This window comes from Columba livia, chromosome 5 (assembly GCF_036013475.1).
Source record: "Columba livia isolate bColLiv1 breed racing homer chromosome 5, bColLiv1.pat.W.v2, whole genome shotgun sequence".
NCBI lineage: Eukaryota > Metazoa > Chordata > Aves > Columbiformes > Columbidae > Columba > Columba livia.
The window spans coordinates 13,945,473-13,972,693 of NC_088606.1; the positions used below are offsets into that span (position 1 = coordinate 13,945,473).

General features: G+C 37.4%; 1 protein-coding gene across 1 annotated transcript in view; it reads left to right on the forward strand.

Moving 5' to 3' along the window:
• Positions 1-27,221, forward strand: part of SETD3 (SET domain containing 3, actin N3(tau)-histidine methyltransferase) — a 57,346-nt gene that overhangs the window by 12,082 nt on the left and 18,043 nt on the right. The window contains exons 2-6 of the mRNA XM_065063524.1: positions 7,994-8,103; positions 9,701-9,793; positions 13,038-13,186; positions 14,229-14,301; positions 14,827-15,083. Of these exons, the coding sequence (XP_064919596.1) occupies positions 8,001-8,103; positions 9,701-9,793; positions 13,038-13,186; positions 14,229-14,301; positions 14,827-15,083 (675 nt within the window). The 5' untranslated portion in view covers positions 7,994-8,000. The remainder of the gene's footprint in view (positions 1-7,993; positions 8,104-9,700; positions 9,794-13,037; positions 13,187-14,228; positions 14,302-14,826; positions 15,084-27,221) is intronic.

Genomic DNA, 27,221 nt, shown 5'->3' on the forward strand with positions numbered 1-27,221 from the left:
CCTCTTGACTGCCAGGGACACTGTTGGCTCATGTCTTGCTGTAAACCAGAACCCCCAGATCCCTCTCTGCAGAGGTGCTTTCCAGCATCTTGTCCCTCAGTCTGTATGTACAGCCAGGGTTGCCATGTCCCAGGTGCAAAATCCAAAACTTGCCCTTGTTAAACTTCATGTGGTCGGTCATTGCCCAGTTCTCCAATTTGTCCAGATCCCACTGCAGGGACTCTCTGCCCTAGAGAGTGTCGACAGCTCATCCTGTGTCATCAGCAAACTTACTAAGCAATCCCTCAAGTCCTCTGACCACCTAATTTATAAAGACATTGAAGAGCACTGGCCCTAACATGGAACCGTGTGGAACCCCACTAGTGACTGGTCACCAGCCCAACAACCCCATTTACTTGAACCCTTTGAGCCCGGCCCTTCAGCCAGTTGCTCACCCACAGCACTGTGTGTTTACCCAGCCGTATGCTGGACATCTTGTCTAGAAGAATACTGTGAGAGACAGTATCAAAGGCTTTACTGAAATCCAAAAAGATCACTTCAACAAGCTTCCCTTGGTCAACTAGGTCTGTAACCTAGGTCGTAGAAGGAAATTAAGTTGGTCGAGCAGGACTTTCCCCTCATGAACACGTGCTGGCTGGGACCAATGACTGCAGCTTCATGTAAACCTTAATATCAACAATGACTTACGTGGTGAAGAACGAGGACCTTTTATCACCATTTCCAGTATTTTTCTTACAGGTTAAATGACAACAGTAAAAAAAATCAGTTGTTGCTGATGTCTATGAAAGCACGAGTAAGAGTTAAAATTCAGTGCTAATATGTTAATGGAGGTGGAACAAAACAGTATAGCACTCATTACATTGCAGCTTGGACTACAAGAAGCTGGGTGAACATATTGGAGAAAAATCCCTTGGTCATGCCTTTCCTGTGCTTCTCCAAGTACCTGCTCTTGGTTGCTGTCACTGGTACTTTTCCTCTTGTAAAAGACAGGGTAGCGGAAGAAGAGAAATAAAGAAGGCCAAGATGAGCATGAAAACTGTAGGCTTGTAAAAGAAACAGAACAGAGCAATTTCTGTTGTTACTGTCCCTCCAGGAGATGATGGATGGAGATGGGAGGATAGTAGGGGATGTGGTTTTGAATCAAGACAACTGAGGAAGAAGCCATGTGCCTTTATGGGGTCTTGAGTCTCGGGGCCAAACACTAGAAAAGGAAGGAGGAATGGTAAGCAGAATCCCATCAGATGGACTTGGAAGAAGACTACAGTGTGTAACAATGTATGTGTGTGCCATGATCTCCCTCTTCTTGCAGAATAACATGTGTCTGGAGCTGTGGGCTGCTGCTGGAGGTGGCATTCGTCACTTGATTATCAGATGAAAAATTTAAGCATGGCTGTCCTTATTTTGTGTAGGACAGTTGACAGTTTCTTAACCAGCAGGAAGGAACTGCATTTGAGGGGTGCAAGTTGTTTTGGGAGAGAAGCAGCTTGGGCACTCTGTATTTGCTGGGCTGTCCATAGGGCTGTTTCCGAGTGCAGGATCTTGCGTCAAGGAGCAAGTATATCAAAGCTTGCTCTTAAAGAAGGGAAATAGTGTGGATTATGGCAAAGGGAGTTCTTGGGAAACAAATTTACATTGTATTTGAAGTGGAATGCAATTTTAAGTGGAAACAGTACGGGCTTTTCCATCATTAATCTTGTTAGTGTTTTCTGTAGGTTATTTTTGTCAAAATTGTCATCACTGTTATGGCAATACTTCAGATCTTGTTTAAAAAAAAAAAAGGCTGCCTTGTTGTAAGAACTCTATAATCATGGGAAGTCCCACTTCCAAAAGAGGTTACAACTTAAGAAGAAGAAAAGGAACATGATAGAGAGTGAAAGTACACAAACACAATGAACTGCAATGACATTGCATTTAATAGACCTGTGGGGGCAACTTTACAGAGGAAATGAAGAAATGGAAGAAAAAGGAAAAGACAGTGATGGGAGAGGAGAATTAACAGCAAGAACAGAAGGGGTGGAGTACAGCAAAGGTGAGAGTTTGAGAGCTGGGGGGAAAGGGATTGAATAAGTAACCAATTAGTCATTTATTTAATGGGAACGTCTAGATTAATGCCTTAGGAGTGATGAGAGTGTTAACGTGGTTTCCAAGTGACATGATGTAGGTGGTTTTCACAAGCAAACATAGTGTTCATTGTAAATGTATAAGTTGGATTTTTCTTAAAGATCACAGATCTCTTCCTCCACCCACACTGTTCTTACACTTCTTACTTTCATGTTTTCTATTTGCTATAAAATGTATTTATCTTTTTACCCACGGTCATAAGATTCAAGTTTAGGAGAAAAAAGAAACTTCCTCAGTGGAAGCAAAGGATCACATTCCCTGTAAACCTGGTCATATCAAGTGTAAAGTTGTGTTCTCCTACATACAAATTGGAGAACTCCTGTCAACTGCCTCTAAGCATTAAGCTTGTCCCTGAAGACCCTGGCTGCTCAGCATATGTTGATAGAAGGGATGATACACTTCCCTCTCTGAAGTAGAGGGGAAAATGACTTAGTCTAGGCAATCTAACTATAAAAAATTGAAAGCCTGGCTTGTGTACATCCTACTCATCTGTCCTCTCTCTTGATTCAGCCAAGGAACATATCCCACAGCCACCTACTATAGTCACCTCTCTGTGCTCCTTGCATGGCCTGAGAATTCCCTTGTCTTCTCCTTGTCTGCCCTTGTCAACCCGTATCTGTCCTCCTAATACTGATTCTAGATCTGTACCCCTCACCTTCTGTGCTAGTGTATGCCAAGAAGATGCGTGGGGTGGGAGCTATTATGTAATGAGAACAGAATGTGATTAGCATCTACAAGGATACGAATTGAAGAAGATACAATGTTAAGATACTGCATTGGAATTCTACTGAGTCCTTGAAACAAAGTTGAACTTAAACAGATGACTCTTGCTGTGGGAATTCCTAACTTGGTTACTGTAAAAGCTCAGCAAATTTTTGTGTAGCTGGTTTACTACTCTGTAAAGTAAAAGGTTATAGCTGAAGCAAATAAGGCTTATGGGATCATGTCAGTTTTGTCTGCTGGTCTTTCTGCTTTATCCATCAACTTATTGGATGTTTTCAATCAAACTTGACGGAGTGGAAGAACTCAGATGTAAGCTGGTCTGCTTGCTAGAGGAGAAGCTGTGTTGAGAAGTTTCTCTGCTTGGCCTGTTTGTTAGGCAGTACGAGTGCTAATATTCTTGCCCAACGTGTGCAGATATATGGAAACTTGTAAAAGATGCTGCTATCTGGTTAGTAAGGTCGTGTGGGGAAGGAACTGAAAGCAATGTGGAGTCCTGGAAGAGATGAGAGTAGCCGAGAGCACTGCAGGGATTCTGGGAGCACTGGAAAAGGTGTGTGTAAGAAAGGGAGATGCACACCCAGAAGACATCAGACCTCATATATTCTGCATCATGTAGGATAAATTCTTTAAATCTAACACACTTAAGTATTTAAAAATGTATATGGTGTTTGCTTATCACAATGGTTTATATTCATGGTGTTGTAACAAAGGTTGCAAGTTTATGTTTTTACCCAATGACTGAGAAGCGGGTATCTTTATAGTTCCTTATGATGGACTTTTTTTCTGTCAAACTTAACTGCAGCTCTGTGTGGTGCTGCATTGGACTTCTTGGTGATCATGTGAATGTGAAAACTTGGGGGGGTTTATTAATTATTAAATGTATTTTTTTTTTCTGAGGTATCATTTGAGCTTGGCATTGCTTCCGTGTGGAAATGTGGTCCTGTGATGTGGTCAAGTTCTCCAGTACCATAAGTAATAGCTTTCTTAAATAAAACATTTAAGCAGTCATGTTTTCCTTTAAAAAAAAAAAAAAAAAAAAAAGAAAAAAGGAAAAAAAACCCCACAAAACCACTTGGTAGCAATTGTGTAGTACTTCTTTGGTGATTTTTGTACAGACTTCTTATGGTTACCTTCTAAAGCTATTAGGTGAACACGCTCACTCCTTAAAGCTGTAAGTCAAGGGGAGCATATTTTACAGCTTGTTAAAATATTATTTGTGTGTGATGCGGAAACAAGTTCAAAGTCTGACACAACACAACTACTCTTTGATAGCAGTATTAGAGGCAGGGAGATGGATCGTTTGCACTCCTCCCTGCCAGTTTTGGCATGATTCTTTTTGCCAAGCTGATACACTATATTTGGAAATGTGGCTGTGTTGTGTGTTACCAAGTTTATTCATCATTGCTGTCAGCGTACTCTCTATTTGCAGAATGCTTTCAGGAATTTTCAACAACATTCATTTGAAAGGAAACATGACATAGTACTTAAAAAATATTCACCAGAAGACAACTGGAAAAGCAACCTTGTAGGGGGGGAAAAAAAGCCTACCCCATTTTTCCACTGAAATGTATATTGCTGTTCCTTCAGATATTTATGAAGTCTGCAGTTTGTCACAGTCCTGAAGGATTTTTTGTTTTGTTTTTCTCCACATGTCGTGCAGCTATATTTTATATTGCTTCTGTTGTCATGCATGTGCTGGCAAACAGCCTTTTCTTTCATTGCTGTGAGAAGCAGGCTCGTACTTCATTTCTTTCTAAGCAATAGTTTTAGTAACTCACGCACAAAAAAAAAAGCTTAACATCTGAAATTTTATTTCAAATTTTAAAATACTGTTTTTTCTGAATTTACTTTTTTTTTTTAATTTCAGGGACTTCTATAGAATTAAAATCTAACTCTAAAATCTGTTTCATGAACTGTAATTTTAGTAATGGAATTTTAATTACAAAATGTAGTTTCACAAAGGAGCCGCACTTACTTTCTCCATATGGGGCCTCATGTTATCAGTATATCTCATAATTTATTGGTTAAATGTGGTGGAGAACATTGCTCAACTAAACTGTTTTTTGCCAAGTGTGAAATTGGATTCTATGTTGTGTGTTAGTTTTCAGAAATTTTGAAAAAACTTTCATAATCTATTTTTATATCATATATTATATAAAATACATTATGTGCTTGTGGGTTTGTTTGTTTGTTTGTTTGTTTGTAGGCTACTCTACTAGATTGGTATTTGGAGTATGTTTTCTGGACAACCATGTATAGCAGCAATTCCTTTCAAATTACATATTTTTCTAAACAATACATGTCAGATGCATTACATTTCAAATAGTTACATCTGTGTCGTGTAACTGAGCAGTAAATGGAGATAAGTAATGTAGAAAGTGGAGACCTATTTTTCTGATTGGGAATTAGATAAAAAGTACAGTTTTGATTCAGATAGATGATTCCTTAAAAGGAAATACTTCCATAACAAGATATCTCAAGATATCAGTCTGCTGGTTTTGCTTCTTTTGTGTGAGATAGACTTGCTGATTTAATCATGCATGCAGAATGTTTTCTCTTTAGAAATTCTGGTGACGAAGAAGCAATAGTTTAGACAAGACACACGCATCAAAGGAGAGGGCTAAGATACTTACAGAGTTTATTTCCTGTTCGTATACTTATAGCATCCGACTGAAAAAATGCATTTTAGATTATGGTGCCATCAGACTAATGAGTTGTGTTCACTGAACTTGTTTTTTCCTATGACATCTTTGCTGTGTGTTATCTGAGCAGTAGGAACTGAAACAGATCTGCTGTAAGTCTTGAATTCCTTACTTGCATAGAGTAGATTTCAGCTAGAGGTTATTTTTTCAAACAGTATTTACCTACAATAGTAAAGTGAATACTTAGCATTGTTCAAATTTTTCTTTTCGTCATGTTTGGGAAACTTAAATTCACATATTCTAAAATCATCTTTATCATTAGACATAACTCTTGGTGATGCTTTCACTGCAAAATAGATTCTCACTGCTAACATGTTTCATATGTGAAAAAAATCAAAATGTAGTGCAGACCCTGTACTTCACGTAGCTTCATGTATTGGTGTATCATTGTTCTGATTGCATGGTGGCACTTTTCATGTCTCCATATGTGCATAGTTGTCTTTGGGTTTTTTCGTATAAAATCTACCAATGGATATTTATGTTCCAAGCAGATTTTTCCTCTAAATACAACTTTTTTTAAAAAAAAAACAACAAACCTGCAGTATTTTGGTAGTTGTGTATACAGAAGATTTACTTAAACTGCTTTTCATCAGATTATTGTTCAATAAACATACTTCGTTCTTAGAAATGAGAAGCCAAGGTCCTTCAAAATCATTTCAGTTGTTCAACTTATGTATCTTAATATTTATTAGCCTCTTGATTGATATAAACGATATGTCATCATAATTTATAACTTGTAACATGGAATGCACTGTGTGACTAATTTTCTGATGATTCTAAAGAAGCAGTGGACTGTGCTTACAGGGAATGCAGGAAAACATTTGTATGAATCAGCACAGAACTCTATTGTTCTTGCCCTGAAGATTTTGGATTCTGTCCCCAAACCTGCTGTCAGATCCATTACAGACCCATCAGACTTGATTTCTCTTAAGAGCAGAAGCATCTAAAATGTAACAGGGTGGCATACGGGAAAGAGGAACACTCAAGTGAATAGATGGTGTGCAAATAAAGTCTTTTTGAAGATGGCCTCCTGTACCAAGAGCTCTGTTTATGTTTGTATAGATATGAGCACATTACTAGGCGAAAAAAGAAAGGGGGAGGGAAGGAAAAAGAATATAATGGGAAGACCATGAAAATAAACTTTCATAAGTTCTTTTTTTTTGTTGATATTGTTTTTCTATTGCGTTGTCTTACACTGTATTGCGGCAGATTGGCCACTTGTATTTTTCCTATTTCCCATTTGTACTGTTACAAATGCAACATGGATCTCATAATGAGCATTACTCTCTGCTTCCTATGAGCTGAAAAGCATTATTGAGTCTCATATCAAAAGTAATTGCTTGTGGTGGAGCAGTGTTTTTCAAGAGGATGTCCAGTGTTAGTTTACAAACTTCAAGGGCTGTAACCAGCCAGTGTGATGATGTCGAATCTCTGGGGTGTCTCCTTACCAGCCTGCACATGAGGACTTTCCCTGGTAGAAGCTGTATTGGGAAAGTAAATTATGTAAATCAACGGGGACTGATAAAATTAAGCAGTGCAGATGGGTTGTATAAGTCTCTGATGTCTTCTAGAGGGAACTAAAATCAGAGCTGGGGGGATTATGCCCCAGGATTTCAGCCTCCATGTAGTCAGGGATAGTCTTGTTCCTTGCACTGTGTTTAGTATCAAATGATGAAAGAATTTTGTTCTCTTGTCTTCCTTTTTGAAAACTCTTTATAGTTTTGCCTTAGATATTTTCCCTTTTGTCATGAGCTGGTGTCTTTTCAGTCAGTTTTTAGCTTCTTTAATTTTGAGTTAATAAGTTAACACTGTTAACCTTAATTTGCTTCCTGATCATTCAAAGTTAGTATTTCAAACAAACCTTGGGCTTGGCAGTTTCCTGTTCAAGCTAATCTTAACAAAAAATGGAAGCAGCCAGATTATGTACCTTTCCCACTACAAGTTTTTTAACATACAAGATTTGTGTTTAAAAGATCTGACCTATATATTTCACATATGGATTGCAATTGCTTCAGCCTTGGTTAGTGTGGAGAAGCAGCTTTTCAGCCGCTGGTTGATACATTCCAGTATTAATACCGGTTGCCAAAGAACAAAACTTTTTGATAGAGTATGGGAGGAAACATTTCATTTTGGGTAAGCTAGCTACACTGACCAAGGAAAAAAGGATCCCATTTATACATACAGAGAGAATTTTCTGTTGAAGATTTCTAGTTTCTAAGTACCTTGAGGTAATTAATGTGCAACTACATGACATATTGCTTCAGATTGCACTGTATTGTTGTCTCACATTCAGACCATGCAAATAATACTTGTGCAGATATATATATATATATGCTAGAAAATTCCTCATGCTCTTTTTTTTAAGTGACAAATAAGAGAAGATCTTGTCCATTCATCACTATTGTACTTTGTTTCCTAGTGACAGTTTGCTTCTTAATCTGTTTTAGCTGGAAGATGGGGAAGAAGAGCCGAGTGAAAACTCAGAAGTCAGGTACAGGAGCCACAGCAACAGTATCTCCAAAGGAAATGCTGAATCTGATTAGTGAGTTATTGCAAAGTAAGTTTTGGTTTTATGCCTCTCTGGGAAAAGGGGTGGTGTGCAGACCACTCAAAAACTCTCTCTTATTGAAGTCAGTGCATTCTATTCATTTCCTGCAAGTGGCCAAGCTTGCTATTTCAGCCTGCTTAACATAGTATAGTACAGTAAGTATGTCAGAGTATCTGTTTCTGTTAGTATATACTGTTATTGGCTTATTTATATGTCCAATACATACAATATTCCTGGCAGCTTTTGACTTTACATTTCAACAAAAGTATAAATACTGAGGGAGATTAGGTTAAAAAACCCCAGCTCTAGGTAACTTGACATTGCAGCTTTCTCAAAAATGGTTTTCTTGTAAACCTCAAGAATTGCACTGTTTCTGTTGCTCCTTTGAACAGTACTTTGAACTGATACCAGAACAGAGAAATTAACTGTGCAAAGCAGCAATACAGCTCAGTTCAACTGCGCTGATAATTTTGTTACTTAAATAAAATTGTTGTTGTTTGGAAACTTTTTGTCATGCTTAGTTCTTGTGTGTAGACCAAAGGTTGTTTCACTTGTGGGGGAACTTGGAACTCATCCATTATTTCTAGTAAATTTGAAAAGCAGAGAATGATTTCATATGATGATGCTCAAGTACTGTTCATTCTGCTGCGATTAGTAACTGTTGTGAGCTACACTTCTTGTTGAAACAAAAGTTCAAATTTTCATATCTTGCACACATCTGTTACCTTAGAAAAATCAGAGTTTTTCTTTAGCATTGTGCACAGAGAGGAGACAAGGGGTTGGCAGAGCAGTTTGATGCTTATGCTACAGCTGTCCTCTGCTTTCCTACCAAAAATAAAACTTAGATCTAATTTTCTAGGCAAAGGCAAGTATCAGCTGTTCTTTTTTGTCAAGCTTCCATATTTTATTCAATGCAAAGATTTTTCAAATCAGTTGAGCAAGGTTATCTTCAGCTGTCCACTTGGATTTATGCAGCTTAGATCAAGAAATCCACACACTGGCATTTAGAATATTGGCAGAGACACTGTGGATATAATCTAAACCTAAAGCTTGGGTAAGTGTTCCTGTGCTTGTCCATCCAGTACACGTGCGTCTATGAAAACAGTGTTGACTGGGCAGGTCAAATGTACGTACCAGCAAATTTCTCAATTACTTAAAGTAAGCTTTTTGCTATTATCATCTGCTTTCATTACAGCAAGAATGATGGCAAGCATGCTAATGTAAACAGTGTGTTTTGCTTGGATAATTGAAAACAGATAGTTTGTTTGTTTGTCTTATCTGAGAGACTACCTACTTAATGATCTGGTTGTTTACCTTTTTTTCTTTCTAGATTTTAAAAGATTTATTATTTTTTATATCTGAAAGACTATTAAAAAATAAAATAACTTGAGGTAAGCTATACTGTAAAAGTTCCAAAAGTCACGTCAAAGAATAGGATGTTTATAACAATGGAGATTATTGTGTTTACCATGTAAACATATTTGAAAGACAAGTAGTACTAAGGTTCAGTTAAAGTTGTTGTGAAACCATGACCTTTTCTCTGATGATAAAATACATACATGCTTTATTAAAGAAAACATTTTCATGTAGTGTTTTTTATTTACAGAATGCAGCAGTCCTACTCCAGGTCCTGGTAAGGAATGGGAAGAATATGTACAGATTCGTTCGCTTGTTGAGAAAATTCGCAAAAAGCAAAAAGGTAAATGTGAAAGACTGTGAGATAAGGGTGGCTTAGAGTATTGATTTCCCTAAAGAATTGTCTGTTGGCAGCTAAGAGGAATATTTTTTCATTATTATCTATATATTATGCAACCCTATTACTTTGTGAAAAAAGTCTTAATTCTCTGACATGCAGTTGCTTTTTTGCACTTACAGGTGTTTCTGAAATGTTCTTGTGGGCATGACCGCTGGCATTAACCACTAAAATACTTAGAATTCTGAGTAAATGTGACAGATAGAAGATTCTGCGATAATTCTCTCTGATAAGTAGAAAAAGGAACTTCAGTGAAATGATAATCTGAAGGACTAGAAAAGTCCCTTGAGAGTAATAGGCCTTTTTGATTCCTGATTGTACAGTCCACCCCTCTGCCTCTATAAATCTGAACATTTAGAATTTAATTTTTTAGCTATTTTATTTTAACAAGAACACTTTACTGGACCTGGAAACAGTTTCAGCAATTCAACATCGTAACATTAAATTATGACAGAATAAAAATATGTAAATGCACAAAATAAATACCTCAGCTAATAAATCTATCTGCTATAAATCAAGTTCATAATTAAAATAAAGAAATGCTTATGGTACCACAGTTAATGCAAAGTTCTGTTGCCAATTTTTGTAAGTTTAAGGTATGTTTATTTTTCAAGCTAGAACAGTTTTCTTCCAGTGTATTGTGCAGCAACTCACTGTTGATGATGCTTTATTTTCATAGTAGTTTTATTTCAAGGTATGCTCTAATAAATGCTTTTCATGTAATTTTAGCAAAATTAACTTTATGACTGCGAAGTAACTTTTTAAACTTGGAATAAATACATTTGGGCTAGACATACTGAAAAGGCCCTGAAACAATTCTTTCTTCTCTGGTATTTATAAAGTGATGGCAAAACCAAAAAACAGACTGCATTTAAAATGGAGCTTGAGTGGTTCATGTAGTTGTTTGATAAAGTACTTAGAGGCTTGAAATGTCCTTTTCACTCCTGTTTTTAATATATCTTGACTAATGCATAAACATCTTACTTCATGAAAGGACTTTTAAACCTCTGAATATCAGTCGTTGACAGAGAACATGTGGAAGAATAAATGATACTGTTTGAGTGACTGCCTCCCATAGCTGTACAGAGATGAACTTGATTCATTGTTTTGCTGTCCTGTGACTTCTGTAAATTTACGGTACATGTCCAGGTTTTTATGATGTAATACATGTGTTATGGTAAAGCATAACTCAGAGTTAGCGTTGGGGTTGGCCTGTTCGCTGTATCTGTATTCTGCACCAGAAAGATCGAACCATCCATGAGCAGAATGGCTGCTGGCAGAGGTGGCAGAATTAGTATAACAGTATTATGTTAATAGAGCATATTTTTTTATTTGAAAGATGCAGAACCTACTAACCACAGCACTGTTGACATACAAATGTATTTTAATGTAACATTTTTACATGCATAGTGAGTGTCTTCCAAAATTATTTTTCAGTGGAACTTAGTAATTTATACTACCCAGTTCTCTAGGTTAACAAAGGCTTTAAACAATTAATAAATAAATTGCTATTGGGAGCTCTGAGGTGTATTGCCTAATGTGTCTTACACTGCACTTTTCTTGAATAGAACACTGGATTGCAGAACGTGAACTAAAGTGATCTGGATAACAGAGAACTCTTAATTTGAAAACTGAATATTTTTACTTTCTGAAATTTTTCCTTGTTTGACTCATTAGCAAAAATTTAAATAAAACTAATTTTTTGATGTAGATTTTCATCAGTATAACTGTATTTTATTCAGTATAGAAATAAATTGTTCCCCAATAGTGCTTGTAATTTAAAGGAACTGCCCTTCTCTTTAGTTTGGAAAAATGTGGGAACTATTGGACCACATCATATATGAGGAACACAGGTAGAATTTTGGAGATGCTTACAGAATGGTTCCAAATCCAAGCTGGATGCTTAAAGCTTCCAGTAGCCTTATACAGTAGTCAGTGTTGGAAATCAAGAGCAAAGTCCTGGACAGTATAAACACCTATCAAGTTCTGTAGAAGCTGTGCAACTAGTAGATTTGTGAGGCCTTAGCTCTGAATATATTCCACAGAAAATAGCATGCTGAAGGAAGTATGAAATAAAGAAGAAAAAACAGCTTTTTATTTAAAACAAATAAAACAACAGAAACACTGTACCACATTCTCATTGCATTCAGAAACATGCTTTATCAGTATTGAGTTTTTCTACTGCATCATCCAAAGATATCGTTTTAGATTCTACTTGCACTTTTATGTTAACTGCAGATCAGATTGGTTCTGGGGCTTGGAATGTGTGATTTCGTGGAGGAGGAACATTTCGAATGCACTGATACTACCGCGTTAAATTGCTTTTAATCTAAAGATGTATTTATCACCTGTGCTTAACCAAAATATCTTTGGATGTAACCTTGCTGATGACGTTTTGTCATTCATAAAATGGCCTGAGGATTTCATGGGTGTTTGGACCCTTTTAATGTGATCTGACACTAAGGTTCGTGTTGAAGAGGACACAGAGGCAAGGAGGTATGAAAGGAGCTGGCTGAATGTAGCCAGAAACTATATAATGTGGAGGTTCAAATCAGATGACAGTAAAGGCAAAGCTGAGGAAATGAATGAGGTTTGCAGTTTCACCAGTGGACCACATGCCTCTTGGAGACACAAAGTGTAGAAATTTGGACAAGCTCTGATATCAGGAGGATGATCAGTCCTTAGTTGTTTTAATCAGTAGGTCCATATGCTACAGGAAAAAGCTAACTGCCTTGTATGTAAGAGAAGGAGCGTGAGATCTGCTTATCATTTCCAATGCTGAATTAATGAAATTGCAGCTTGCCTCTCCGATTCCTCCTTGTGTCTATATTAACGTGTTGTGGTGATTGCATTTATCATCAGTATTAAGCTGGGAAATATTTTTACTCAGCTTATTTAAAAGGGAAAGAGGAGGGGAAGCTTCATATTTGATTACAGTTCAGTTTAGGTGGTTGTGTTTTTAAGATGACTGGTAAGCCAATTTGGCAGAATATTTAAGCTGATGAAAATTGGGTATGACGTTTGTATACTATTGAGTAACACTTAACAAAGACCAGTTTTGACTCAGCTACTTCAAAGTAGAACTGCTGTGGGATAGCAGATAGCTTTTTATATGTGCTTTTATATTGAACTTCTTTGTTCTAGATCCTCTTATTTCTGCATTTGTTTTTTTAATAAATTGTGTTTATAGGTTTGTCTGTTGTCTTTGATGGAAAAAGAGATGACTATTTCCCTGAACTGATAAAGTGGGCAACTGAAAATGGAGCATCCACAGAGGGTTTTGAAATAGCTAACTTTGAAGAGGAGGGGTTTGGTTTGAAAGCAACAAGAGAGATAAAGGTGAGCATGACTTAGATTAGAGAATCGTGTTTGGAATGTAGCTGCAAAGCTCTTAAACACTCACCACCTTGACTTTCCCTTTTGACTGTTTATTAAACTACTGTTTTGGAATGCTCTCAACTCTGTGTACTTGAGAAAAAAATAATTCATAAAATTGAGTATTATTTTTTATGACTACTGGATAGTGCTGTGAATTTTTAATCTTTTTAAAAACTTTTGTTCCCTATACGGTTCACCTAATCACCAGAGTTCTCTACCCCATTGATGCATGTCTTCCATGCTTCCTAACTACTTAGTCTCTTCTCTTTTTTCATGTTCCTTCTTTTAAAGCAATGGTCTTTTTGCCTCAGAAAGAGGTATTCGCAATACTTATTTTCCAGTTAAAATGAAAAAAAATTACTTGATAATTGTAAAGAATATCTTTTGATCATCAGGTAAGGAGTATAGACACACACAGTTAGCTAACTGATAAAGGTAAGCATTTAAGATTGCCTCTTTCCATTCCCATTTCACAGGTGGGAAACAACACAGGTGCAGAACAATCAGCTGTTGTAGAAAGAATATTAGAAAACAAGCATATTCATTTTAGGGCTTTAGTAGCATATAGTTAATAATGCTAGCACTACTGGTTTATAAAAATCCTCAACAATTCTTTTCAGATAAGAATGGGCAATGTGAAAAAACCTCCACTGGCATAAACTCTTGATCACGTAATTAATAGCAGTATAAAGTATATGATAGCTCTGAGGTTGTGTGTGCAATCTACATGTTAGCAGGTCTAAACTGAAGCACTTCAGTTTGTAATCTAAGTGTCTTTAGTTTAAGCTTTGTATAATACATATTGGAACATTTGGTTACCACAGTATGAAATGTAGCATGTTTGTTTAGTTTGCAGTGGAAGAGAAAGAAGAATTTTGATTCAGAATAATTTTTATTTAAAGAAATGAAAACAACTTATAACTTAAAGATGATGTATATTTCAGATACTTGGCATATCTTATAAACTGTTACTGACCTTCTATGTGTGTTTTCCTTTCTGTAGGCTGAAGAGTTGTTTCTGTGGGTTCCTAGAAGACTGTTGATGACAGTTGAGTCAGCTAAAAATTCAGTACTAGGTAAGAGCTTAGGAAGTTCTTAAAAAGTGAATACATATGGAGTCATTCAATTGGAGATTTTCTTTTTTAGCTGATCTCCTTTGCAACAGGACTTGCTTATCATGCTGACTGTCAGGTTTGGAATACCCAGAAGCTTGAAGTCTCAGTGGAAATAATTTAATTTTCCTCTCTTTCTGGCTGAATGCACTAGATACCTTCTAGATGTGTGTGTGTTGTTTTGAACATGTATCATATCGCTTGTGTAATACTTGGAGAGGTACTAGGAGTATTGTTCTGAGGTACTAGGAGTATTGTTCTAGTTTCTTCATGTCTTTTTGTCATGCAATTGTACATGAGGCATTCACTGCATCAAATAACTTGCAGCCCAATACAATGTAGGCAGCTAAATATGACAGAAACCTGAAAAGCTTTATTTTCTTGAAAATTCTTGCATGCTATCTCATCATGTTCATTTAATGTAAATCTAGGATGATATTTTCCATGGACAATTTAACTTAGTGCCTCTCCTTTCTGGGGTTAATTTAGGATCCCTGTATTCTCAAGATCGAATTCTTCAAGCCATGGGCAATATAACATTGGCATTCCATCTTCTTTGTGAGCGAGCCAACCCCAACTCGTTCTGGCTGCCCTACATCCAGACACTTCCCAGTGAATATAACACCCCTCTGTATTTTGAAGAAGATGAAGTGCGGTATCTTCAGTCAACTCAGGCCATACATGATGTTTTTAGCCAATATAAAAATACAGCTCGGCAGTACGCCTATTTCTACAAAGTTATTCAGGTAAGCATCTGAACTGTAGTGTATAGTCTATGTTGTTCTCGTGATGATTGTTGAGGAAGGTGTGAAAACAGTGATGCTAAATAATACAGCAAGTGTATTGCTCTTAAAGGTTTGAATCATTAAAGCAATTTCCTGCTGTTTTTTGAACTGCTGTTAAAATTTCACAGTTCAGTAGGCTTATGAATATGTAAGAATGTATTTAGTTGGTTGAGAGGAATGATTACTACCCTTTGCTTGGCGTTGGGTGAGGCTTCATCTGGAATACTGCACAGTTCTGAGCCCACCAGTACAAGAGACACGTTGACAAACTGGAATGATATCAGAGGAGGGCTATTAAGATGTGATGTGCTTCAGCCCTTTATCCATACAAGGAGAGACTGAGGGAGCCGGATTTGTTTTTTCTGGGGAAAAGGAGATAAGGGATGATCAACTTATTGTTTTCAACTTGCTACTGGTAGCCAGACTCCAAAAGTTTGCCTGTGGGAAGTTGGGCTAGATGACATGCAGAGATCTACAACCCATGGCTCTTTGAAAAATACATACAAAGTAAAATTATAATTGTTAATTGAGATAGCATAAAACCATTGCATATGTTGTATTTCCAATGACTGTGGATTAACTGTTGGTTTCTATTCTATTTGATATAATTATTTTGATTGCTTTCAAATACAAGGATAAACCCATCTGGTAACTATTTGAATATGGGAAGGCTTGAGATGAATGAACTTTTCATCATGTTCTGAACTAATGATTTAAAATTAGTTTATAAGATAGAACTGTTACTCTGATATCTTGACATAATTGATGTTTTAAGTGAATGGGAGTGTGTTGTCCAGGTAGTGCTCAGTGTTCAACATGCAAAGGTTTTTGTGGCACAATCTCTGTAAAAAGAAAGCATATGACTCTGTGTACTGAATTTCCACAGCTGTGTGATTTAGAGACATTTTTTTGGCCATAGAAGAGGTCAGGAGACATAAAAAAAACCCCTCTGTTCTTCTTTAATGTGACCAGGGTTCCAAAGCTTTTCTAGTAACTGTTTTAAGTTGACAAACATTATATTATTTTGCTTAGCTGTTTAGAGTTTAAAGAACTTCAGATGATTGTAACTCGGTGTCATAACAAGTATAAGGAGTGCAGGGGGATACGTTTTGGAAACTAAAGTCATTGAAAATAGTGAGTGAAAATCAAATACGATGCACTTCATTGTTTTTATCTCTAAATAGTTCTACTTTCAGAGTTTATTAGCAGAGTATAGTGTAACATTATCCAGTTCTTCTAACTGCTAATCATGCTCTTGCAGTACTTAATCGGGATAGCTTGACTATCACGGTGACTAGTTCCATCATTTTCATTCACTAATCCTGCACTAGTAGTGTTATGTGAGATGTTAATGGTCACAGCATTCATTTTAAAAACCCTGAAATATAATTTTACAGAGAAATGAGATCTGGAATGACAACCCAAATTTTGGCTGCCATGTGTCCAGTATTTCAGAACTGCTTTTCGTTGATTGATGAATAGATGTAGACGGATATTAAAATAATGCAAACACATCTGAAGGATGCAGTGGTGTAACATCAATTGAAGCGTGAGATATCCATTATGTGAAAAGCAGCTTAAATGTTTGACAAAACATTTTTTGTTTATGAAAGTTTCATGTGGCACATAATCTGTATGAGGATGGCAGATACATGCCATTTCTCTTATTATCTCTTAAATCTAATCAAAGATAATTTGCATAGCATTTCAGCTAATGTGGTCAAAGTAATGTCTCACAAAAAATAATTCATAAACTGCATCCAAGTCCATGCTGTTGACTATTAAGAGTAAGAAAAGCTACAGTATGAGCAGAGAAAATAATGTACATAAGCAGACTTTAGGGGCAGACTGTCTTTAGAATCGCCGTGATGGTGATGTGCTGTACATGGTAACAAGCCGTTAATACTTGACACTGTCATATTTTCTGTTTTACATGTGCAATTCTATGGAAGCTGATGGAGGCAGACTTCTCAGCCTCATACTGTTGAGGCCGATTCAGTTTGTTTTGGTCTGCAGCAATGGGAAACCTTTGTGGAAATAGCATTTACATAAATGGCAGTCTTCTCTTTGAGCTTTATATTTGTATAGCCAAGAAGTGTTTAGTAGTGTACTGTTGTCTTTTGTATGAATTGTTAAAATGTAGAGTCTCATCACTTGTGGTCAGAAATCTAGACCAGAATATTTTTTTAACCCTCTTGACAAATGCTTTTATTGTTTGTTTTATGTTCTTGTATAATATAGCTGTTGTTTCATGTTGAATGTGAGCATGAAGATAGATCAGATAGGAATCATTGCTTTATTTACTTGTTCTTTGGAGAATGAGTAGTAATAAATATTAGGTACATTTTAGATGTGTTCTGGTTGTTTGGTGCTATACTTCAGCACAGCCATGTAACCACAATTTCAGCTGAATGTTTCTTTAGTATTTGGTAAATGTCACATTAGGAAGATATACCATTTCAGCTGGGGCTCCAGGAGTGCCAAGCCAATGTACTGGGTACCTATTCTTAATGCTTTTGATGAAAACTCACGGAAAAGGCTTAACACTTTTAAAAACTAGAGCTTGTAATTTAAGAAATGGTGGAGGATAAAAGTTTATTGAAAAAAAAAAAAAACAAACAAAAAACAGCTCTTTCTTCCCTAAAACAAAGTACCATTTTCATTGTTCAGAAGAGCTGAAATGAATTTTAGTATCATCTTGCATGCTCTCATCACTTTATGAACAAAGTTGACCTACAAAATACTGGTGCTAAGGGTAATATTTTTGGAAATTCATGAGCATATGGAAAAGAGAAGAAGAGGTTGGCGAGAGAAAAAAATCATTATATAAATGAAAAAAAGCAAAGCAAACCCACTTTCCTATGAAAGGCAGTGTAATCTGCAAGCTTTATGAAAGAGAACATTAGATTTTTGTATACCATAATTTCATTCAGTACTACTACTGCTTTAGCATAAGCATTTTAATGAAAACTGACTTGTGTGACCAGGATTTTGATAACACTTCAGGTATGCAGACTGATTTTTTTTTTTTAATTTACAGATACACTTTTTGTGATACAAAAGTCTTGTAACTGTATTTACTTTCTTGATAGCCAGAAATTAAAACAAGTAGCATCTTGAAAAAAAGGTGTTTTGTTGATATTTGAAGACACTGAAAGAGGGAATATTTTGTACAGGCAAAATATTTTAATTCCTTTGCAGCATTTTTAATCTGCAAAATGTTTCTTAATAGCTGGGGGGATGAAAGGGTTAACAAATAATTTATTCAAATGCTTCAATTTATTTCCAAACAGGGTTGCTAGACTGTTATTAAAATAATTTGGCTTCTAATAGGTGTGCAGCTCTAGACAGTTTGACAAGTGCTGGTCTCTTATTTCCCCGGCTTTTCTGTAAGGGTGTCTTTCTCACAACTCCACAGTTCTAACTCTTTCTCCAGTGCTTAGTCTGGATACACATGAAGAATGGGCAGATTTATGCATTTCACAGCTGTTGCAAGCTAAACTGTAGTCTGGCTCGATAAGCAGAAACAGGTGGGATGTTGAACAGACAAAAATAAACCCTTGAGCATGTTAGCCAGGCTCTATAAACCACGCTGACACCTTTCTAAACATATGTAATTTGATAACTAAAAAATAGTTTAAAGTTCTTACAGATGTACTTTAAAAGCACATTTGGCCTCTGCATCACTATCAAAATACAGTGAATTGTCAAAAAAACCCACTTTAATCGTAGCAGACTTGTAGTTTGCAAGATGTTTTCGTAGTCTGTTCCAAAGAGAAGTTTTGTAAACTGCAGGGTTTTCTTTTCCCTTGGAAGGTATGTGGGTGACTTCCATGAACATTTATGGGCATTGCAATGCCTACTGAAGGGTGAACAGAGCCCAGATATTTATGGCTTCATGTTAAATTTTTTTTGTACACTGAAATGTGGTGTAATAAGCACAAGAGGGAGCCATATAGTTTACAGACATTCACAGTGAGATTGTATTCCTAAAGAAAATACAACCAAAGTTTGAAACTTTTATAAAAGAATATGCAGTGGTCTTGTGCTTGACTTCTAGTTGTATCTGGGTGTCTGTTTATAAGTCTCCTACAGAGAAATATTTGTAAATAAAAACAAGACAACAAGGTGTTGCCCTTAAAGAAGGTGGAAGTGCCAGAAATCTATTTTGCATGTTGCACACTATGGATCTGAAGCTGTGTTGTATCTTTTCCCCAGGTACAGTAAAGTTATTAGTTGCCTTACTAAAAGACACTTTTATGATCATTTGAGTGAACTTCTATAATAAATCTCTGAAGTGGTAGGTCTGAAACTTGCAGAGCTTGCCAGCCAGCCAATAGCTTTTGCCGTGGCAGCCAGCTGTGTGCATTCAGCGGCACTTTAGCTGTGAGTAGCATCTGTATGTGGCTGCCTCTCATGCGCTGGAGAAATGTTCAGTTCTACAGGACTGTCCAGGGTGGCAGTTTGGCATCGATTTACTCATTTAGTCTGTAGTCTCTGGACCACTGGGGGACTGCACCTTTTTCTGAAGAGCACCAGTGAGCTAGTTGTATGTAAAACAAAACAAAAATGAAACAAAACAAAGAAAACCAAAAGCAATATGGGTGACATTGTAGTGGGCGTCTGCTGTAAGCTGCCTGATGGGATGTACCCACAAGTGCTGAGGGAGCTGGATGATGTTATTGTGAGGTGACTCAGTGATCTTCAGTGGATCATGACGACTGGGAGAGGTGCCTGCAGACTGAGGGAAAGCAAATTGCACTCCTGTCCTCAGAAAGAAGGACAAGCCTGTCAGTCCCACTGCAATCCCCATGCCATCCGGTGGGATCTTGACAGGCTGGAGAAATGGGCTGACAGTTGATGAAGTTCAACAAGAAGTGCAAAGTCCTGCACCCAGAGTGGAATAATCCCATGAATATCTTTGGGCCAAGTTGAACATGAGCCAGCAATGTCCCCTTGCAGATAAAGAAAGGAAAAAAAAAGGCATCCTGGAGAACATCCTAGGAGAACTCTTATCCTTCCCCTCTACTCAGCACTGGTGAATACACACCTGGAGCACTGTGTCCAGTGCTGGACTCCCCAATACAAGAGAGGTCAATAAGTAAGAATTTTGGAATTAAACTGAATGGAGAAAGGAAAGTCACCTGTTAAAGTAACATTTTAGCAAGTAAATTTAATTTTCTTTGACTCAGTTTTATGGGTTTTTTGCTAAGTTAATGAGCAAATACTTGCAAATACTTTCTTAGCCTTCTGTCAAGCGACTCTTAACTCAAGAAGGCAGAAGCTGCTCTATGAATCACACTCTTTTTGTTAATAGAATCTATTTGAGAGAAGTCATTAATACCTTTAGGTGGTATCTGTAGTCTGGTTTGTATCCAGTGTTCCACAGGAACACTCTCATACCACTTTTCTGACTAGTGTGTATTGACATCTGGACAGTGCTTGTGAAAGTGTTATTGTAGTCCTGTTGTGAATACGAACCTTGCAGTAATCTACTCAGAGTTTTGATCTGTTTGTTTGCACCATTGGACAGAGAACTTAATTTCCTGTAGGCTGTAATCCCTTTTGATCAGATACTAAATTTAATTCATTATTCATATAAAATTTGACTAATTGATTTAGCGTGAATGAAATTCTAAAATCCAGCTATTAGCTGTTGGGTACTGGAATATCATGTTAGGACATTTTAACACATTAGGTTCTAGATCTCAAAATAATATTAAAGCATCTTTAAAATCTGGTATCACGTTTGCCTCTTCAATATTGGGTGTATTAGGTGAGATTTCACATCTCTAGCTTAATTTTGACACCAATTTTTGAAGTTGTGATGATACTTTCAATAAGACTTATGCTGCTCGTACAATATTTTTCTGTACTGTTTCTTTTCTATCCTGTTCCAATAAGCATATGATTTTCCAGGTCAGTGTGAAGACAAACGTCTGGTCTCTCTGTGCTTGGCTTTAAGATACAACCATTTAACTTTCATGTGCTAAATAATGTTTGAGTTGAATGCAGATAAGTATACTGCCTTTTAAAACACTCTAAACTATTCACGTTTGGAAGTTGTTTATTATTTTGAAGTTGTTGTAATAGAAAATATTTTAATGCTTCTAAAGTGTTCAACTAATATGCAATCAAAAGCAAGTGTATTTGGAAGCAGAATTCAGTTTTGATCATGTAACCAAGTGTGGGTTCTCAGTTTTCCCCCCTACTTGATTTATACTCATTGGCATGCCAATCAAATGGCTTTTTTCAGAAGCGATGTCAGTGACACTGTAAAAAAAGGGTGGAAGAAAGATGTCACAGTTGTAAACCCTATAAAATCTCTCGCTTTTGTTTACTTGTCTGCTATACGTGTCAGCTTAAGGAGAGATTTAAAATTCCATTGAGTGGGCAGTTACAAAGGTAAAACAGTATGGCGGTTTAGATTTGCTTTGTCCAAATTTCAATGCCTGAGTTGTTCTGCTTGGTCAATAATAAGTCAACAGGCACTTCATAATGGAATATATTTATGTCTTTCTGTGTTTTTCATCTCTGTGAGGGCCAAAATATTGTATTAACCTGTTTCGCTGGCAGCAAACTGAAGATTGACTGTATGCTTGTAGGTACTACTTAGTGTATCTACCGTAAAGTGGTTTAGACTTTGCAAACACGTGCCAAATTCCTGATTTTTGTGTTGCTCCTGGTATATCCCACCCCTGGCTGTGATGACAATAACGGCAGATCCTGGGGCTTCGTTGGGCCGTTCCCGTGGCTGCCCCTCTCCATCACAGAAGCAGCTACAGACATCGCTGGGTTGCGTCTGTCCGTCTCAGCCAAATGAAGATCGCAAGTCCTTGCGTGGGTAGGAGGTCTGCTGCCTTCTTCCCCCGTTCCTTCCTTGCCTTCCACAGGAACACGGCGACAGCTCTGGGCTTGGAGCCAGCCGGACACAGGAGGAGGTGTTTGGCTGTTCGGGCAGCATTTGCTCCTCAAACAGCTGTTCCCTATCTCCTCCAAGGAAAAGGTGGCAGGCCATATGGAGGCATCCTGCGGTCCAGATTCAGCCGATGGGCGCCAGTTGGACCGTGCTGGCCTAGATCAAAATACAGGCACGTCCCACTTGGGTGTCTGCTATTTCTTACACACAGAATATTTTAAACTTGGAGGAGAACAGACAGGACAAAACATCTTTCGTTTTAGATATAGATGTTATTTTTCTTTGGACATTCATTTCCTAATCAGTAGGTTTGAATTTATTTTATGTTCTGAGTAGTTTGGATTTTGTTACACTAGCCTAAACTCCCTCTTTCCTCTAGAGAAGCAGAGATGTACTTCAAAGCATATATGCCAGTGCTAAACAATATTTGTTTCTGCACAGTTTAAGCCACGTTTGGGAGGAATAATACGTTCTCTTGTTAGTATTACAGGCTTTTAAAGCATTTTTTTTGAAGACAAGGTTCTCAACCACTCTTCTAGTGGAGAATGCAGATAAGCATCTGTTTTTACAGCCAATAGAGTGGAGAGGCTTTTTTTGTTTGCTTTTCTGTTAGTTGCTTTTTAAAAAAAATTTTATAACTGAGATGCACTTTCTGGGGCAGTTGAGTTTATCCCCTGAGATGATGTCTGTGTCTTTTGTGGAAGTGAGTGCCTCAGCAGACATCAGGAGATCATCACGCACTTACAAGTATACTTTCTCATATAAAGTTTGTTCTTATTGTGCAGATTTAATATTTTTCCTGATACAACAGCAGTTACAAATGTTCCATAAATTTAAAATATTATAACAAGCTGCTGTTTCTTAGAATGGAATACTCAAAGGATGTATTCTTTAAGCACTGCAAAATTATACAGGGGACTTATCTTTGTTAAAATTAGTAATTTAACTAAATTACAAAGTGGATTATCCTCTTCAGTTAGACCCAATGCTAATACTCAACACAGTAGGAGATTGATATGTTGCTAAGTAAACCAAAGTTTATTTTCTTTTACTATGGCTTGAATACGAGTTGAAGAGGAAGTGATAAGTTTTTAGTTTGGGATGTGTGTGCACTATAGTTTCGGTAAATCAGATTCCAAGGCTGACCGCGCCCCACGTGCTGTGCTGGTTGTGGAGTGTGGTGCCTTGGTTATACCATGATTGTGATCCGAGCTTCCACCAAGTGACTCCTGGTGTGATTTATCTGTAAACTGGAGTAGTGGATTCACAGGTAACAACACTTGGGCCATGTTGCATCATATTAATGCTTGTTAGGAAACCCTTTGCATGTGGAGTGGTTGTGAGTAGGAAATATTGTCCCTGTCCTTTGAAAGCAGTTCACTGCAGGCTTTCTGTCACACCATTTTATCTGTTTTGTAATTCACTGAATTAATAGTAGAGTTTTGTGATGAATTTGTGCATGAACATAGTGCACGTATGCTGCACTAAACAAAATGAACAAGGTAAACCTTGTACCTCAGGAGGAACCTAAGGGGTGAGTGAAAGGTCCCAGCATGCAGGCATGGACCTTTGCAAGGACACGCTTTGCTGTAGCGATCTGACTCTGTCTGAGTGAAGTACTGCAGACAGAACCTGCCGATCTAAGGCTGAACACAGATTCATAGAATTGTTTTGGTTGGAAAAGACCTTTAAGATCATCGATTCCAACTGTTAACCTAGCACTGCCAAGAACATGAACACTTGTATATTGTGAGGAGGTTTATCACAGGAGATAATGGACCTAGTGTGTCTGTTACATGAGCAGGGACAGGTGGGACTGAGGAGGCTGTTCTCATTGCAAAACATGCTCAGTCTCAGCCCTGCTTGCTCTCCCACTTCATCCCTTCAGCCCCTAGTGGGGCTGCATTCAGCACTAACTGATTTTGTGAAACGCAGGAAAAGGTGTAGAAAACTTGGTCATTGATTTAAATGTCAAAACTGAGTGCTTTCTTTTCTTGGAAAGATTAGTATTTTAGAATTCTGTAGGCTAGGAAGTATTCTGTAAATGGAGTGATCAAGAAGTGGATGTTAAAAAGTCCATCACTGTCTTGCCTCTATTCAATAAAGGAGATTCCACAGGATAATAGGCCATGTACTTGTTTGCAGTCAGTTGAGAATTATTTCTCTGTACTCAGCGAAATGATAACATTCACTTTGCTTGTGAAGTGGGTTGTTAGTCCTTCAGACCCTTGAGTTTGTAGTTGATGACATGGTTTGAGTTGTCTGTTGTGCCACTGCTGTCTCATTAACTAAGAACAATTTTTGCAGGTAGAAGGTACAGAAAAAGGGACTGTGCAGTTAAATTCCATTGCACCAGGAGGAGTCATTCCACTCTGCTTCCGCTGCATGAATCCCCTAATAGTCTGGAACAGTGCTTTCTTGTGTATATTGGCAGAAAGTAAAAAAAAATTGCTGACATAAAGAATAAGCAAGAATGTTATTCAGATTTAATAAGTTTCAATCCTGTGGTACCTTTTTAATTTTAAGATTCGTTCTATTAGGTTTTGCAAAGTAGGACGATCTTTCAAGGAAAGTCATATAACAGCACAAGTTTGGATGTAATTCCTAGTGCTTCACGAGTTGGGCTGTTTGAAAATTCCAGAGCATGCCTCTCTAGTTATAAATTGTTATTACATAGTAAAATAATCTTTGGTTTTGTCTTCTGTCCTGTACAGTGAACTGGCTTTCCCTCGTTAGGCTAGGCAGCATATGTCCAATGGAAAAAGCGAATTCTTGTTTCCCTGTAGATCATGAGGATCCTCCATTCTGAATTCTTTATTTTACTTTGCTTTAGGGCAGTTAAAGCCTCAGCAGCTCCACAGAGAGGAGTTTCTCTTCAAGGCTGCTGCTTCAAAGGATTTCCAGAGCTGGGAAAGGGACAGTAACCGGCAAATACTGACAGATCTTCCTGCTTCTGCCCTGAAAGTGTGTGTATGTGTTTGTGCTTTGGTACACCTACACATTGGCCTGAAACCATCAAGTAGCATCCAGCAAGGCTCATAACGAAATCTCCCTATGTTAATGAGTGCATTGGAAAAAGGGGAGAATCTGTGAGAAGGGGGAGCAAAAAACTGTTTGGTCAAAAGGAACAAACCCTTGGGCTTTATGTTCAAAGGAATGAAAGTTAACAAGGTGGAAGCTTAAACTGGTTTTGGCTTTAACTGTTTCAAGTACCCTTTGTGCTTTGGGAGCTGGCAGGCGGGGGGGGAGTGATGGCCCCAGTATAATCTCAACACTTGGTATGTTACGTTCCTGAGATAGAAATGGAGCTGTCTCTACTTCAACAGTACACAAGAGGTTTTTGAGAATATTGAAATCTGATTTAGTATTATTGATGCAGTGGTTTGCCCACAGCTTTGCCTTGGACTTGTGAGTACTTGAAATATTCTTCACAGAAATCCAACCATCTCTGTGTCTAGAAACTCAGGAAACCAACAAAAACAAGGATTATTTTTTTTGTTATATATTACAGTGGAGTAGCAGATGGTGCCGATGGTCAGCTTATCACAGAGGAGAGCTCGTGTCTTTTCAAAAAAAAACCACACTAACTTTGATCACATCCAGTGATTCAATTAATTTTTTCTTACTCAGACTATACAAGGGCTGGTGATACAAAGGAATATACTAGCCAATGTGACTTCACACCAAAATACATCAGTTTTTTTCAAGACATCTAGTAGCATAGGTATAAACCCAAATGTAACACTATGTAAACTTGTACTCTAATTTTAACTTTTACTCAGGCATTTTATTGCATGTTACAGTAATAAGACTTGTACTTTGCATCACTTGGTAAACAAGGCAAATATTAAGGTAATTTTAATGGAAATTCCTTGTCAAGATTAGGAACTCTGACAAATGAGCTTTGTCATTTTGTGATTGCCGGGGGTAAGGGGTTACTGCCTCCAATAGCCTGGCTGCTCTTTTGCAGGAGGTTAATGCCCTTGTAGGCTGGATGGCAGAAGTGAACATTGTGACGGCTTCTCAGCTGGAAAGGCAGCCGCGCTTCCCTCATTGAAGCCTTCATGCTGTCCAAATAAAAAAAAAAGCCTTCTCAAAAGTTGAGGAGTCCTCTGGCATTTAGTTTATAAGACTCGAGAATCGTTATCTTGTGATGTCCATCCAAAAATATGACGGAGAAATTATTAGCGCAAAGGCCCCTATGAGGCATCACGAGTTGTTCTTTCTCGTGAGACATTAAACATGAGACACGAACCCCTGGATATTACTTTACTGCTTCCCAGGTAGAGAAAAATGTCTGAAGGTGTACTGTTCTTGTGGTTTGTGGGATTTTTGTCGTTGTTGTTGGTTTTTGTTTGGTTTGGGTTTTGGGGGTTTTGTTTGTTTTTTGTTTGTTTGTTTGTGGGGTTTCGTGGTTATTTTTGTTGGTTTTTTGTGGGTTGGGTTTTTTTTTTCAGTTTCCCCCCTTTTCTCTGGTTGCCATACTGAGTAACTGGCTTCTAGTCTGATAGTGTTTTAGGTGACTAGAATAACAGTCTGTCTCTTTCCGCAGTGGCTGCAGACAATCTGGCAGCAATCACTGTTACTTTTTAATATTTCTGGTTATTTTGAGATATCCTCCAAATGTCTCAAAGAAGGCTTGGAACGCTGAAGGGGAGGAAGCATTTTTTTTGTTAGGAGTAGCAGCATCAGGAGGAAAATGAAATTCAGCATGCCACTATTTGTTTTTGCAGTGGTCATCACCCTGATTGCCAGCTCTGACAATATTTTCACAGAAGGGGTAACTAAATAGATGGTATTTGTTCTTTATAATAACTCTTTCAGTAGAATGTCAGGACCTGCATCTAAATGAATGTATTCACATTTTCATGTTCACATTTTTTATTTAAAGCTTCCCCTCCCAACTTTCTGAAACTACTTCATACAGATTTGGTAAGTTAAAATTAGGGTTCATGTAGTGGATATTGTTACATTTCAAAGCTAACCTGTAAAGACCTAGCTGCATGAACCTACAAAAGCTAGATCTGTTTTGGTTTGTTTTTTAAATGTATTAAGTGTTTGTTTAGTTTAAATATGTCTGTATCTTTTTGGATCAGGCTGAGCAATTTGCATGCTATGCAGCAGTCATCTTCTATTCTTTATTAAATATCTGTCAATTATAAATATCAAGGTTTTACATT